At 44.5% G+C, this 14,537-nt stretch overlaps 1 protein-coding gene across 2 annotated transcripts; it reads left to right on the forward strand.

Moving 5' to 3' along the window:
• Positions 1–6: 6 nt before the first annotated feature.
• IDH1 (isocitrate dehydrogenase (NADP(+)) 1) lies at positions 7–14,531 on the forward strand. 2 transcript variants are annotated; one of them, XM_042040690.1, is made up of 9 exons: positions 7–100; positions 2,876–3,009; positions 4,499–4,790; positions 6,903–7,008; positions 9,581–9,758; positions 10,165–10,316; positions 11,390–11,530; positions 13,750–13,912; positions 14,412–14,531. In XM_042040690.1, exons 2-9 carry the CDS (start codon positions 2,888–2,890, stop codon positions 14,503–14,505), a joined length of 1,248 nt encoding a protein of 415 aa, XP_041896624.1. In that variant the 5' UTR covers positions 7–100; positions 2,876–2,887; the 3' UTR covers positions 14,506–14,531. The 2 variants fall into 2 exon arrangements, with proteins under 2 accessions (XP_041896624.1, XP_041896625.1); XM_042040691.1 differs by having other exon boundaries at positions 10–100; positions 2,882–3,009.
• Positions 14,532–14,537: the final 6 nt, after the last annotated feature.

Genomic DNA, 14,537 nt, shown 5'->3' on the forward strand with positions numbered 1-14,537 from the left:
GGGGGCGCGGCCACATAAAGGACCCCGCGCGCGGCCCGGCCCCGCATCGAGCCCGCAGCGCTGAACGGAACGGAACGGAACGGGACCGGGGCCGCCGCAGGTAAAGGGGATCGGCACCGCCCCTGCGCGCCGCGGGTTCAACGGCCGCACAGCACCCTTTGTCCTTCCTCTCTCGGGCGCGGTGCCCCCGACCCGCAGCGGGGCTCCCAGGGGCGGGATTGTGTTGAAGGGCTTTTCTCCGTCAGTGCGGGCGGGACCCCGCGGCCGCCTCCCGCCCGCCGCTAGTGTCGGTGAGGCGCCTCGGGAGCTGAGGGTGCTGCACCCCGGGATCGCCCTCCCTGTCCTGGGCTGGGCTGTCTCCTCACGCAGTCTTGGGGTCTCCCGGTATTCGGTGGTGTCCCCAGCGCGGGCCGCGCTCGGGGCCCCCCGCGTGTCCCCACCCGCGAGGGGAAGCGGCCCCAGTCACGGCCGTGGCAGTGCCGGGATTTCAGCCTCGGCCGTGGCGGCGGCTGCTGCCCGCGGCCCGGTGGGCGAATCCCCCCTGTGCCGCGAGATCGCCTTGTCAGGGGAGAGAACGGCCGAAAAACAAGTGCGGGCGAGAGCTCGGTTAGTGCCAGGGACCCGCTCCGCGCCCCCTGCGAGCTGTCTCCTCCAGGGAGATCTGCTGTACGCCGGAGTTACGGACTTGTTGCAATAGTTAATTATTGCCTGTAGGCCCCGAGCCCTTCCTCGGGACCAAGGGGTGTTTGGAAATACACAGTTTCTTCTAAGTTGCCTTGGCTGTGTGCCTGGGTTAAGTGTATTTAATGAAGAGCTGCCGTAGGAGAGAGACCTTGCTGGATTTTGGCAGTTCAGTATAAAATCAGAGAGGACGAGTGGCAGAGTTGAACTCTGGGGAATGTGTGCTCTCTAGAGGAGCCTCTTGGCATGTTGACTGGTGTGCAGAAGAGTGATGCTACTGCAGTACTGCCCCAGATCATAGAGAAACTGGGGACAGTGCTGCCTGAGGAGGAGAAAAGTACCGGGGCCATGATCAGATAAACATGTTGGATGCCGTCAGAGTCGTTGAAGAAGCTGCTGTTTCCAACCAGTGGAGATGAATCCCAGTGGAGGTGTGTCTCACCTACCTCAGTGTCCTCTGCATGACAGCAGCATCGATTAGTTCTGAAGCCAAACCTATTGCCATAGCTGACATAGTTTGATTTGTCTTAGTTAAGTAGAACCAAACCACAAAACAAGCAGTGTTTTGTGGGTTTGTGCATATCTACATTTTTACTTAAATGAATCAGACTGTAGTTCTGTGTCTAGGCCATGGGCTGTGATACAGACCTTTTTTATTTAGATAGTCACAATTGAAAATTGGGTTCAAAGTACTTGTATAAATTAACTGAGTTCAGATAGAGTGTGGTCATGTGAAGTTCAAGTTCTCCATGAGGATTAGAGAGGCCCACTATAAGCCAAAGTACTATCTGTGTTAGGGATAGAAGTGCCTGAAGTAGTTTATCTTTTACACTGAGTGCCAGTAGCACAATCTTATTTTATTTTTTAAATTTTAATTCTTTGGGGGAGAGGGTTGTGTTGTTTTTTGGGTGGGTTTTGTTTTGGGGTGGTTTTGTTTTGGGCGTTTTTTGGTTGTTGGGTTTTTTTTGTTTGTTTCCTTTTTTTGTTTGGTTTTTTTTGTTTGGTTGGTTTTTTTTGTTTTTAGCTTTTGCTCTTTAAAAGGTTTGCAAAAGCTTGATCCCATGAACATAGCTTAGAAAGTTTATTCTTTTCCCAGACTAAAATTGTTTAATAGATTGGATTTTGGAAATGCGGCACAAGGTACTTTATAAAAAAAAAAAAAGAAAATTGGAACCCTGGGACAGTCTCCCAACATGCTTGTAATGTGAGGCCCTTGCTTTGCAAGCCTTGCACCTCTGAAGGACTTGGTCTAGATGAACAGATTGTGTGTGTACAGTAGAACCCTTCAATCTGGATCAAGTCATTCCTGACCCTTGGTCTCTGTGCGACTGCAGCCTCGGGTACAAGGTTGCTATCTCACTGTAGTATCCCAGCAGCTGAACACAAGAACAGGACTGTCTGGAAGGAGGAACTTGCCAAGTCATAGCTCTTGCATAATTGGAGCCAAGACCCGAGAAGCTGTGGCTGTTGGAAAGCAGGGCACTGTTAGAGCAGTTCAGTGGCTTGTGAAGTTTTCTTGACAAAAAAACTAAGTGCAAATAGAAGGGCAGAGTTCAAGTTTATTTTTTGGAGGCTTTGTTCACAAATATCTTGGGAAACTTCTGTTCCCTACAGCAAACAAATTTGTCCAGTATTTATTTTACTGTGGAAATAAAGCTTTCCACGAGAAAATACTCTTGATGTGTAGCCCTTGGATTTTCCTACCTGTTTCCTTCCTTCCTGGGGGACAAAGCTAATAAAGAAGCTGACAATATATTAATCTTAATGGTTTCAGCAGTGTGAGCGGTCATTGTAATCATGTCCATTAACCCCTGATTTTCAGGAAAAGGTGGAGAAACAGGCAACTGGACTAGAACTCATGACATCTAAAAGTAAACAGTGCTCATCTATTTCTGTGGAATTTGGGGGAAGAATTTGGTTGTGTTTTCAAATTCTTTCATACAACCATAATTAAAGCCCATGCCCTTAATTCTCAGATATTAAGCTTTCTTTTTATCCTCACATAGATCTCCCTAGGAGCTGGAGCTTTAAGGAAAATACCATTTAACATGAAACTAAGGGTAAACTGGGGTTATTTTCAAGACTTTTTGGAGACATCCTGTGTACTATATTAGTGCCTTACCTAGTTATGTTGTAAAAATCAGGATACATGTATTGGTAGCTTTTAACTTAGGTTGGGGTTTTTTTATGTCTATTGCAGTTCAAGATGTCTAAAAAAATCCATGGAGGCTCCGTTGTGGAAATGCAAGGAGATGAAATGACACGGGTCATCTGGGAGCTGATTAAAGAAAAGCTGATTTTTCCTTATGTAGATCTGGATTTACACAGGTAATGGCTCTTTGACAGTCAGCTACTTTATACTGCAACTTGCTTGTGTCATTAGGCATTGATGGAGTTTCACTTAGCGCCGGAAGCATCCCCTCCAGGGTTCCTCACAGCAGTGAGCAGTGAATGCTGAATTGAGAGTTAGCTTTTTTCCTGTACTGTGCTTTTAAGAAAGTCTCTCAGAGACTCAGCCTGTATTTTGATCTCCTGTGTCTTGGGTTTCCAGCACCTGGGCAGTCTGCGTGACTCCCTGCAGCCTAAACAATTAGAAACATGGGGTGTTTCAGCCACTCCCTGACTTGAAGCCTAGCATCTGTGAGCCCCTGAGTAGGCTTATGGCTTCTTGCCATGCCTGTTTGAACATCTGCCCAGAGGACAAAAGGGTGGTTGTAGGGCACGGACTCTGCCCTGATGGCTGTAAGCCTGAGCTCTCTGTTGCTGATGATGTGAGCTAACTGTTGCAATTACTCCCTGAACCTAGGCTGGGCTCCTATACTCCCTTATGGAAAAAAAATAAACAAATACTAGCAGCTGGGTACAGCAAAAGGGACATGCTGTCTACAGCATCTGGCCAAGCAGAACAAATAATCTCTTCCCTTTCTGGCCACCGAGCTACAACTGTTAGAGAAGCATCCAGCTACATTGCTCCTAGCCATGTGGACAGAGGCCTTCAGTGGTATCTGCCACAGTTAAACCCACAAGTCTGACCTCTTCCCCTGCTGCTGGAGACATTTGTATGCCACCTACATCAGGCTTTCTGCTTGCTGGTGTTGGGAACCAAGCAGACAGGAACCCAGCAGCATAATACTTGCACACAGTCTGGAGAGCATCCCTTTTCAAAGAGGGGTGGGAGGAGGGCAAGCAAACCCCTGGCTGAGCCAGCACAATGGCTAGATTCATGTACAGCTGGCTGTGCTTCAGGGCTGTTCCATGCTGGGCACCCATTGTTCTCCAAAAGCTATTAAAACAGTGAGTATGGAAATGACCTTCCTCTGATGTTTGAAGGGAATATTGGCAGTTTTGCTGCCAGAGAGGGATTGTGGGTCCATTGTCAAAGTGGTTTTTAAGCCTAGTGTAGCTTCATGTGCTCAGTACATGAAGGAAGCCAGAACCCTCAGCACAAGAGGTTTGAAATAAAGGCTCATATTCATCTGGGTATTTTGCTGCTCCATACAATTTGAATCCTCAACTGAAAGCTGCCATTGCAGGAAGCTCAAAAGGCAAGGCAGAGGAGATACTGTCCCATGCTGGCAGAAAACCTGAAGCATAAACTGAAGCTCTCCTTTCTCCAATCTCCTACCAACCTCCCCTAACAGAAGTGTCACTGTGTAAGTCTGTTTTCTTCCAGCATTTGCTCTGGAAGAGGGATAACTTCAGTTGTGGCAGAATGCTGCAACTACACTCTCAAGCACATATGGGGTCTTGTTTCTTTCCTTTTGAACACAAAGAAATGTCCTGGGCAGTCCTGACCGTGTCTGTGGGTGTGTTACAGCTATGACTTGGGCATTGAGCATCGTGATGCTACAAATGATAAAGTAACCGTGGAAGCTGCTGAAGCCATAAAGAAATACAATGTGGGCATAAAGTGTGCAACCATCACTCCTGATGAGAAGAGAGTGGAGGAGTTCAAGTTGAAGCAGATGTGGAAGTCTCCCAATGGCACAATTAGAAACATCCTAGGTGGCACTGTCTTCAGAGAGGCTATTATCTGCAAGAACATTCCCCGGCTGGTGTCTGGATGGGTGAAACCCATTGTCATCGGCCGTCACGCTTATGGGGATCAAGTGAGTCATTTCAGTGTTTACACCTCTTTTTGTCTCAACAGGCTTATTCCTGACTGGTACAGAGCTCCAAAGACATAGACATCCCTGTGCTTCTGCTCTGTCCCTTGCATTCCACCTGGGAGCACATACTTGCTAGCACTTTGTTTGTACTGCAACTGGCAAGTGTGGGAGAGCCTGGTTCATGCCTCTCTTCCTTGAACAGTGTCACTGTATAAACAGCATTCAGAGGCCTGTGCTTGGATTAGATAGGCCTGTACTTAGACACTTAACTCTGCTAAGATACTGTGCATCACCTCTCCTAGAACCCTCTTCCCTACATAAGAACATTTTTAGAAAATATCCTTTACACAGCCCACCTTCTTACTTTGTAGGACTTTCTGGTGTAAAATGTTGCTCACAGCAAAAGTGGATACAAGTGAGTGATTTCTAGAAGTGGGCAAAATTGCCTTCTGTCGCTGTTGTCCCCAGGGACAGTGAAAATCATGACACGAATTCAGGTCCAGGATGAATGGGATTATTTAATTAATTATCACCTCGTTTATGTAACTTGGTTCGCAATAGCGAAATTACGTTACTGGGTGCTTGACCCTACACCTCCCAGAGTGATTGGCAGAATGCTACAATGCCTATTTCAAAATATTTTCTTCAGTGAACCAAAACAAGACCTTGCAGGTACAAGATAGAGAGTTAGTTTGCAGAAGTCTTTCACTGTTTCTCAGCTAAAGCATGAGAAAGGAAAAACTTCACAAATGCTTCAGCAGCTGGAAAATTCCTCTGCTCCTGCTTTTTAGCATCCACAGCCTTCTGTATGGGGGTGTGGTTTTGTTCTATTTTTTTTAATTTTTTTTTTTTTTTACTGTGGTCTGCTGCTTAAACTTGCACAGCACGCCTGCAGAGTTGGTATCTGAACTGGGCACATCAGGCTGTGGTACAGAAGTAGGGAAACATCGTTTATCAGAGCTCTCCTGACAGTGGCAGTACAGGGCTCTCGAGAACCCTGGAATGGTTCTCAGTGTTGTGCCCTTTGGGTAGCCTGGAAGACAAGAATCAGTCATACTGTTCTCCGTGGGCAATCATATGCTGTAAAGCAACCAAACATGGCAAAAGAAAAGTCTTCTAGAAGAGCCAAGTGCTTAAATAGATGGGTAAATCTGCAAACTGAGGGCAAGTCATTAGATTACCTGGGATAGGAAGGTAAAATAATAAATTTTCAAGAGGAAAATAATTGCAGAACCCTGACACTAGAAAAGAATGAGATTCAACATCCTTAAAGATTGTGAATAATTAAGAAGGTCAAAATAATAATAGAAAACAATGGATTAAAGGGGAAGGATTGAAACCCTGCCAAAGTATGAGATTAAAGTGAAAGGAACAATATAAGAACATACAAAGGACATAGGAGCGAGACAGCTCAGGGAACAGATTCTCTTGGTAGGAGGAAAACTACATGAAAAATAATAACAAATTTCAAGGAAATGTGACTTCATACAATACTGTTCAGAGCAACTGGGAAGATGAGACATCATTTAAATACTTGAAGTTTTTAACTTCAAAGACTCATTCTACAGGTTGGCCTTTCAAATGTCATCTTGTATGATGTGTGATTCCCTGTTACTTAAGAGATCAGCAGTTGTAATGAGTGGCTTTTTTGAGGCAGAGAGGGGAGCCTTTCTACCCAGCAACCACACAACGGTCTAAATAATCTGCACTTTAAAACTTTAGTGCATCTGCAAAAGTACATACTCTGCCAGTTGATGGGGCCCAAGGATCTGTGAGTTTTTTCCCCTAAAGGGAAGGATGGCTTCTGAAACAGGCAGACTCTTGACTACTTAAGGACGCAGTTTAGTGGTGCACTTGGCAGTGCTGGCTGGGTTAACTGTTGGACTTGATGATCTTAGGAGTCTTTTCCAACCTAAGTGATTCTGTGACTCCTGTCTTTCTAATCTCTAGTAAAATAATCCAATGACCATCTGGCTGAATAAAAAGTCTACTTAATGGGGTTTTTAGTACGACTGCTTTTCTGTACCCTGCCCTCCCAAATGAGGGCTGTCTTTTATGGTTCTCTCTTCCTGATAGATAAAATCATCGTGGCAATTTTTTTTTTTTTAACAGTACAGAGCAACTGATTTTGTGATACCTGGGCCTGGAAAAGTGGAGATGACCTACACTCCCACAGATGGAGGCAAACCAGTCACATATCTGGTCCATAACTTTGAAAGTAGGTATTTCTCTAAGTAGTGATTAAAACTACTATTTTGGATTTAATTCAACCTTGAATTATCAGTCAGATCTATTTGATGGTAAAATATGGTTTTGAGGTAGAGTGGGGGAGAAAGCTTGGGTTTTCTTCATTTATTTGTCAAGTGCCGAAAGCTCCTTGAAACCCTCTGGGATCAAAGAGGCAGATCAAGAATACAATCATATTAGACTGGCCACCTGTCATGCTCTTTATATCATGACTCTGGTAGCAGCATGTATGTTTTTCTCTCTAATCAGAGGCAAACTTGCTATGTAAAACGAGGCCTGACCTAAGGGGAGCTACGTTTGAGAACAATTCATGTGTAATTTTTTTCTGGGTTTAGTTTGTCTTACTGATCTCTGTATACCTTTGCAGTTTTTGCCCTTCTTTATGAAGCAGTCTTTTTATTTGCTCAGTAGAAATGAGAATTAACACTTACTCTTGTAAGGTGGAAAGAAGATTTTACAAGGATGCTCCTGACTGCGTAGGCTGTAACTTTTAACAGATGCAGTCCCAGAGGTTTTGGTGTCCCTCCTATCCCTATTGCTGTGCTGGTTGCAGACATTGCTAGGCTCAGGAGGACTCCTGACATTGGTGGGCTTTGTTGCATGGAAGCAGTTACACGTGTGTTGCCAGCACTCAGGCTCTTTTCTCTAGGGGCAGGATTCAGGAAAACATAATATAGGTTATCTCTCTTGTCTATCATTGCTCAAAGGGTTCAGGATTTTAAGTCTTATGGTGATCTGTTTGTGAGTGTGCAGTGTTTTAGTTTTAGCTACAAAAAAAATGAAGTCCATGTAAACCACAGCATCCTTGTTTGTGTGCAGTTGGTTTGGCAAACAGATACCAAGATTGACATATGACCCTCATTTGTAATACTTGATTTCTCTGGCATTCTTGCTCGTAAGAGCCTATATCTCTACCATCTCTTCTGGCATATCCTTTCATCTGGAGTTCACCTGCTTCACTGCCAGTCCTAATCTGTTTTCATTTGATAGGTGGCTGGTGAGCCTGTGTTGAAGATGGGCGGCCATCCAGCTGCCAGTCTGATTTGCTGCTCTGCGTTGCATCAGCGAGCAGAAAGCAAGGAAGTGCAAAGATGACAGATTACTGCTGTTGCTCTGGGGAACTGTCCTCCCCATGGATAACTGTTGTGCCCAGCATGTCTCCCAAATGATTAAGGGAAGGTTGTCTTTTTGCTGTACTAATATGTTCAACCTTGACACTGAATCAAGAGATTTTTAGTAGGCAGTAGAATTGTATGATTGCAATAAAGATTTTTTTTTTTACATGTATGAAAATAGCTCTTTGAATAAAACTTAGAGCTGTCATCCAGCAACCATGAAATCATGGCTCCTGAGGACACAGTCTCTGTAGCTGATCACACCCTGTACTGTCCTTGACTCCGTAGGGAAGGTACAGGGACAACATGTATTTTCACTGGTAACAACAGGAATTTCATTCTCTGTCAGTATCAACTTTAAATTACATTGCTATCTTGGCAAGCAGATAAACCTCCTCTGGCTTCCCCTGTTCATTCTGCATGTATGTCCATGTAGTAACAACCACCAGGAGGTAAGGACAAAAGGTATTTTTAAAAAGTCTGGGTTGTTTCCAGAGCAAAGATCCCTGATAGAGTATTGTACAAAAACTAGATAGATGGTGGTAGTGAGGTGCTTAAAATTAAGTACTTGGTATCTGCTTTTCACTAGAAACACAGAGCTGTGCTCTGAAAATGACAAAGCTTTCTCATGAAGCTCTAGACCCTGCTTTCACCCACAATCATCCTCTTCCATGATCTGAGTGCTTCTTGCAGCTGGGCTGCAAGTTCAGCACGCTTCCATTTGTGCTTCTAACACATCTGCCTAACACAGTCTAAGTCGTGTGAATGTTTTTAGTTCCTCAGAGCCTTCTCAGGACTTGCCTGAGCACCCACACAACTGGCACGTTTTTCCCACAACTTGCTAGACGTGAGCCTGAGTGGGTGGATCAAAGCTGCAGGGTAGGCCCCACATGTGCTGAAAAAAATGCAGGAATTCATGCAGAGTCTTGTTTACCTGAGCTAGGCAAAGTAGTCTTTGACTGCTGGAGTTAGTTCTGAAGGTGCAAAGCATTTAAGGTGTGAGCACATCCATTTCTGGCTTTGACTGAGACCTCCTGCTCCAAACTGCTACCTTCTGCTTTGATAGAAGAAGACTCTATTACTTAAATGGCTAGTAGGAGTTCAAGCACACTCGCTTCTGTCACAGTTTTGCTGCTTAGGCTGGATTAGAACAAAACTTCTTAGAGGGATTAGATCACATTATTAAGATGTACTTACTGTAAAACAAAACCACCTTCCTATCCATGTGTCACAGAACTGCTGGAGCTTTGAGCTGATAGTGCAAAGCAGATCTTCTCCTGAAAGAACCAGCCTTAAATTGAGAACTAGATTAAAACACATGGGGAGAGCACCAGCCTACCTGCCAGCCAAAGTCTGCTACGGGGAGAATAAAATTCTTAACTAAAACTAAATCTAGTTGATTCCTATCTGTTCTTCCTCCACTAACAGGCTGTGGTGGCGTAGCCATGGGAATGTACAATCTTGACCAGTCTATAAAGGATTTTGCCCACAGTTCCTTCCAAATGGCACTGTCTAAAGGCTGGCCCCTCTACATGAGCACCAAGAACACCATTCTGAAGAGATATGATGGCCGCTTCAAAGACATCTTCCAAGAGATCTATGACAGGTAATTAGTTGTGTACTTCCTACTGCAATGCATAAGTCTGCGGCAGGAACATCCCCTCCAGCCTTGTGAGTTGCTTTTTCAGACCTTCAGCAACACTTTGAGGGCACCAGGGATGCCGTCTCTATCACAGTGTCCCTTGTCCTGCAAGGCACAGTACTCGATGTTGAAAGCTCTGCTAAATGTGGCTGTGGTGTCCATCTCTTCTAATAGAGTTACAGATTCTCTGTGGGTGCCTCTGTGACTCTGAAGCAGCCATGCTGTAGCCTAGCAAAGCAGACAAGGGAAAAAAGAGTAAAGAGAATGTGATTTTTTTGTTGGTTTTGGTCTTATCTCTTTGCACCTCTGTATGCACAAACTCTGCAATCCCTGTTTATATGACAAAGGTGTTTTGTTTTTTGTTTCCCAGAGAATACAAGTCCCAGTTTGAAGCCAAAAAGATTTGGTATGAGCACAGGCTCATTGATGACATGGTTGCTCAGGCCCTGAAGTCTGAAGGAGGCTTTGTCTGGGCCTGCAAGAACTATGATGGGGATGTGCAGTCTGACTCCGTTGCACAAGGTATGAGGTGCTTCCTGTGCCACACTGAAGTAGGCTTAGTGGTAGTCTCTTGTGTCCTTCTGTCACATCTTATGGAATGGCCCAGGAGGTGGTGTTGGGTGTCAGAATTTGTATTTCAAATCTGTGGCCAGTGATGGAGGTATCAGGCACTCAAAAAAATTCTGATTTTGCTTTTACAAGAAAATCTATTGAATGTAGACTCTGTAGTTGTATTTATTTGTAGGAGTGAAGTTCCTACCAGCATGATAGCTGGTAGGCTTTCTATTCTAATGGACAGTATCTATACAGCTGGTTCTGTCTCACTGACGGCTTGAGTTAAGCTGACTGCTGATGAGTGTGAGGGAAGGTGCTCTATAGATCAGTAAGAAAACCTTCAGGACCTAAAGCTACCTGTCAGGTGTAAAGAGAGAGATTGATATGTTTAACTTTACATGTTTGTAGTGCTTGATCAAAATCCCATATAACCAAGGTGCCTGTTGCCAAAACAAATACAGATACAGAATTCCGCAGGATGAGATGTGTGGCTTTATGTAATATGCTCTTTCTGAAGTAATGCCACTAAACTGCCTCCCACAGAACAAGGATGTGTGTTGGACTACTAAACAAAGCAGCTTTCAAAGATGCAGGTCTCTGAAACCTATAGGGTTAGAAGTGGTGTGAATGTCCAATATCAGAAGCTGCTGGTTCCTCTCACAAGAGCAGATGCTCTTGATAATAAGTTGGTTTGTTATCACCCTGTGTGGAAGACAGGCAACACTTACTGTTCTCTTACTGTACATTTTCAGTAGAAATCTGTCCAGCAAATTAGGTGACAGTACTAATTCTCTTTAAATGGTGCAGAATGTCTGTGTATGTATATCTCATGGTTCAGTAGCACTTCTTGTTCAGATGAACTGTTATTTCAGTCTGTAGGGACTTGCCAGTTGGTTGCAGAAGCACTACTGCAACTGTGCTGTTCAGGGACTTTAATGTCAGTGGGAGGATGTAGGGGGACTGTAGGATGGGGAGATTAAGGGGAATTTCACGGAGCTGTCCAAAGGAGACACTGAACTTTTGAAACTTGTATTCTGTAGGCTATGGCTCTCTGGGGATGATGACCAGCGTGCTGATCTGCCCTGATGGCAAGACTGTTGAAGCAGAAGCTGCTCATGGGACAGTTACTCGTCACTACCGCATGCACCAGAAAGGCCAAGAAACCTCCACTAACCCCATTGGTGAGCTGCTTTTCACTGCCCTTCATCATCTCTACACATGAAAGAACAAGTTTAGAGTAAGAACATCTGCACCCTTTCTGCAGGCAGTTGCACCACTGAGTGGTGAAACTTGCAGTTCATAATGCATTTTTCTTCTAGAGACTGTGACAACCCTTAAGGGGAAGGAAGCACCTAAGGTTCTTAAATGCTCATTGGTCAAAAGAAACTACAAAAGTCAGAGGGTCTGCAAACAATCAGAAAGTAAATTAGTAAGCTACACACTTGGCATGGAAATTGCTGTGTTAGTCCCTGATCTACAATATAAGCACACTGCAGTGGGTTTTGGATAAAGGGGCAGGGTGAAAGGGAAGAGAGGAATTGAAGAGGGAAAGATGAAGTAAAGTAAGAAAGGAAAAGAGAAAAAGAGAGAATTAAAGAAAAAGAGGATAAATGAGAGAGAAAAAGAGATCACCAATCCTGGTTACAGCATTGATCTATCTGAGGGGATGCCAGTCCTGTTTTCAGTACTGATAAGTGGCGATCCAGCTGCATTGGTCTGGCTGATGAGATGTCCAGGGCCCTGGGGGCACCACCTGGGCTTGGGGCAGGGGGAGGGTACCTTTTTATGGACAGGTTTCTTGCTTTCTGTGTAGATTAGTCATCAAGTGCAGTCCATTCTTTCAGGCCTGTCTGGAAATGGGTCAGAGGGCTTTTGGGGTCTTTGGTCTCAATCCCCCCCTATACGCCATGCCCACTTCCTGCCACTCATTCTAGTGCTTGCGCTGTACTGTGTTGTGGTTCTTCCTCACAGAAAAATGCTCTCCTGTCTCCACCTGGCCCCCCTTCTCCAGTCAAATCTTGTTCTTTCTCATGGCATGTCAGTACCAACAGTCTGTGCTTGGCTCCACAGCCATCCATTTATCAGTGTTTGAGGCACACACATTAGTCCCTTCTCTTGAGATGAGTTCAGTTGGTCAGAGCATGGTGCTAATAACACCAAAGTTGTGGGTTCAATCCCTATGTGGACCATTCACCTAAGAGTTGGACTCGATGATCCTTCTGTGTCCCTTGCAACTCGGACTATTCTGTGATTCCATGTGGATCTTCTGGAAATGAAGAGCTCCAAAAGATCTCATTGTGGGCTGCTGTTTAAAGGGTTGTTAGAGAGTAGGGTGTAGTATGCATTAGCTCCTTACAGTCAAGAGCTCAAGGGGTCTCACTTTGAATCACTGTTTATGGGGTCGCAAGAGAGTGGGCTTTAGTCATAGTAGTTTTCCATCCTGGCAGCAACTCAAGTCAATGACTTTCTTTGAAAGTTCAGTAACAAAAATATTATTCAACTTGGGTTGTTTTTCAAGCAAGAAAAATACCTTTCAAAGGCTGTTCATTAAAAAAATGCGCTCACTAGACACCACTAGTTCTTGGGTTTCTGACAAGCTTGAGAAGGGCATAGTCCAGGTGTGGTTTGTCAAGGCCAAGGCCTAACGAGCATTTCTCAGATCACAGTGTGGCCTGAGGGAGGCAAGGGAATACACCCCCACAGTCCCTCCTGTGACTTAAGCCAGCTTCTCTGGGCCTCTACAGACACAGCCTAAAGCAAAAAACAGGCTGGAATGGAGTGGGTGCAAGGGATAAGCTAGGCCTAACCTAGCTTTGAGGTATGCACTCACTCTTCAGGAAACAATTGGCTTATTGGTTTATTGGTGTATTGATTTGTACAAGGCCTTAAGGTTTAGGTTGGTTGTTTTTTATTTTACTCCTCTTTCTGATGGTTCAGAAGACCCAACCACACCCCAAGCCATGTACACACTCAAAGTGTAAGTGCACTTGGAATGGGACATGAGGGAAGGAATCCTCTAAATTTGCATAGAGACCAGAGCATAATGTAGTATAAGGAAACAGACTGCACCCTTCTATTCCAATGTTCTGTGTAACTACAGAGTCCTACCATGTGTCATTCCTTCTGACTTGGACAGGAGGAAAATACAATGACATGCATAGATTACTGGAGGCGGTGAGTAGTTTCTGAGGTCTGCTTTTTTTTTAGAGTTGGATGAAAGGCAGAGGATACCTAGAAGAAGATAAGTGTTCTCTTTCCCATACCAGATTTTCTATCTTTTTTTTTCCATCTGCTTTCAGTTTTATTGATATTAAAAAACCCAATTATTGTTCCACATGATGATTTAGAGCAACTTTCAGGAAGTTCTAGAAGGATAGAATAACCTAGTGTTCTCTCTCAGCCTCCATCTTCGCATGGACAAGAGGCCTCGCTCACCGAGCTAAGTTAGACAACAACACTAGCCTCAGGAACTTTGCAGTTGCCCTGGAAGAAGTCTGCATTGAGACCATTGAATCTGGCTTCATGACAAAGGACCTTGCTGCCTGCATCAAAGGCCTACCTAAGTAAGTGTATGAAATAACCAGCTACGCTTAGAGGAGGCTGTTTTACTTGGTGGTTCTGAAGAGCATCTGCTGGAACATTATTTTAGTATGGTAAAGAACAGGAGTCTGTCTCACAGAGCTTACCTGTTCCCAGTGCTGTACAAACAGAACATGAGACACTTCCTGACCCAAGCAGCTTAGTCCAGATTGCTCTCTCTCTGCTATTGTACTGAATGAATGGGGAAAAAAGTAAAGTAGGAACTGCAAAGATTTTTTTTTATGACAATCTAGCTATGTTGGCCAGATCCTAATAAATGAAGAAGATCTACATAGATGAAAAATATCACCTGGCTACCTCTTCCCTGGAGCCTTTTCGCAAATAAACCCCAGCCTGATGAGTAGGAGAGAACTATTTTGGTTTTAGAGGGAAGACATAAAGTTCTTTGAACAGTCTTCCCCTGCTTTGATTATTTGAGAGTCTGTACAACTAATGTCTATCTTGTTTTGTTTACCCCGCCAGTGTCACACGCTCTGATTACCTGAACACCTTTGAGTTCATGGACAAGCTTGCTGAAAACTTGAAGCGGAAGCTGGCCTCTCTGCCCAAGGCTTAAGGCATGGGTCCTACTCAAGCTCCTCTAGCAAA

Source organism: Corvus kubaryi, unplaced genomic scaffold, assembly GCF_017639235.1.
Source record: "Corvus kubaryi isolate FWS band 111438036 unplaced genomic scaffold, C.kubaryi_AGA036_p1.0 37396, whole genome shotgun sequence".
In the NCBI taxonomy this organism is placed as follows: domain Eukaryota; kingdom Metazoa; phylum Chordata; class Aves; order Passeriformes; family Corvidae; genus Corvus; species Corvus kubaryi.

Coding starts and splice junctions, on each gene's coding strand:
- IDH1 (XM_042040690.1), top strand. CDS start 2,888: ATGTCTAAAAAAATCCATGGAGGCTCCGTTGTGGAAATGCAAGGAGAT. Junction 10,317..11,389: donor GTCTGACTCCGTTGCACAAG/GTATGAGGTGCT, acceptor TGTATTCTGTAG/GCTATGGCTCTCTGGGGATG. Junction 11,531..13,749: donor AACCTCCACTAACCCCATTG/GTGAGCTGCTTT, acceptor GTTCTCTCTCAG/CCTCCATCTTCGCATGGACA.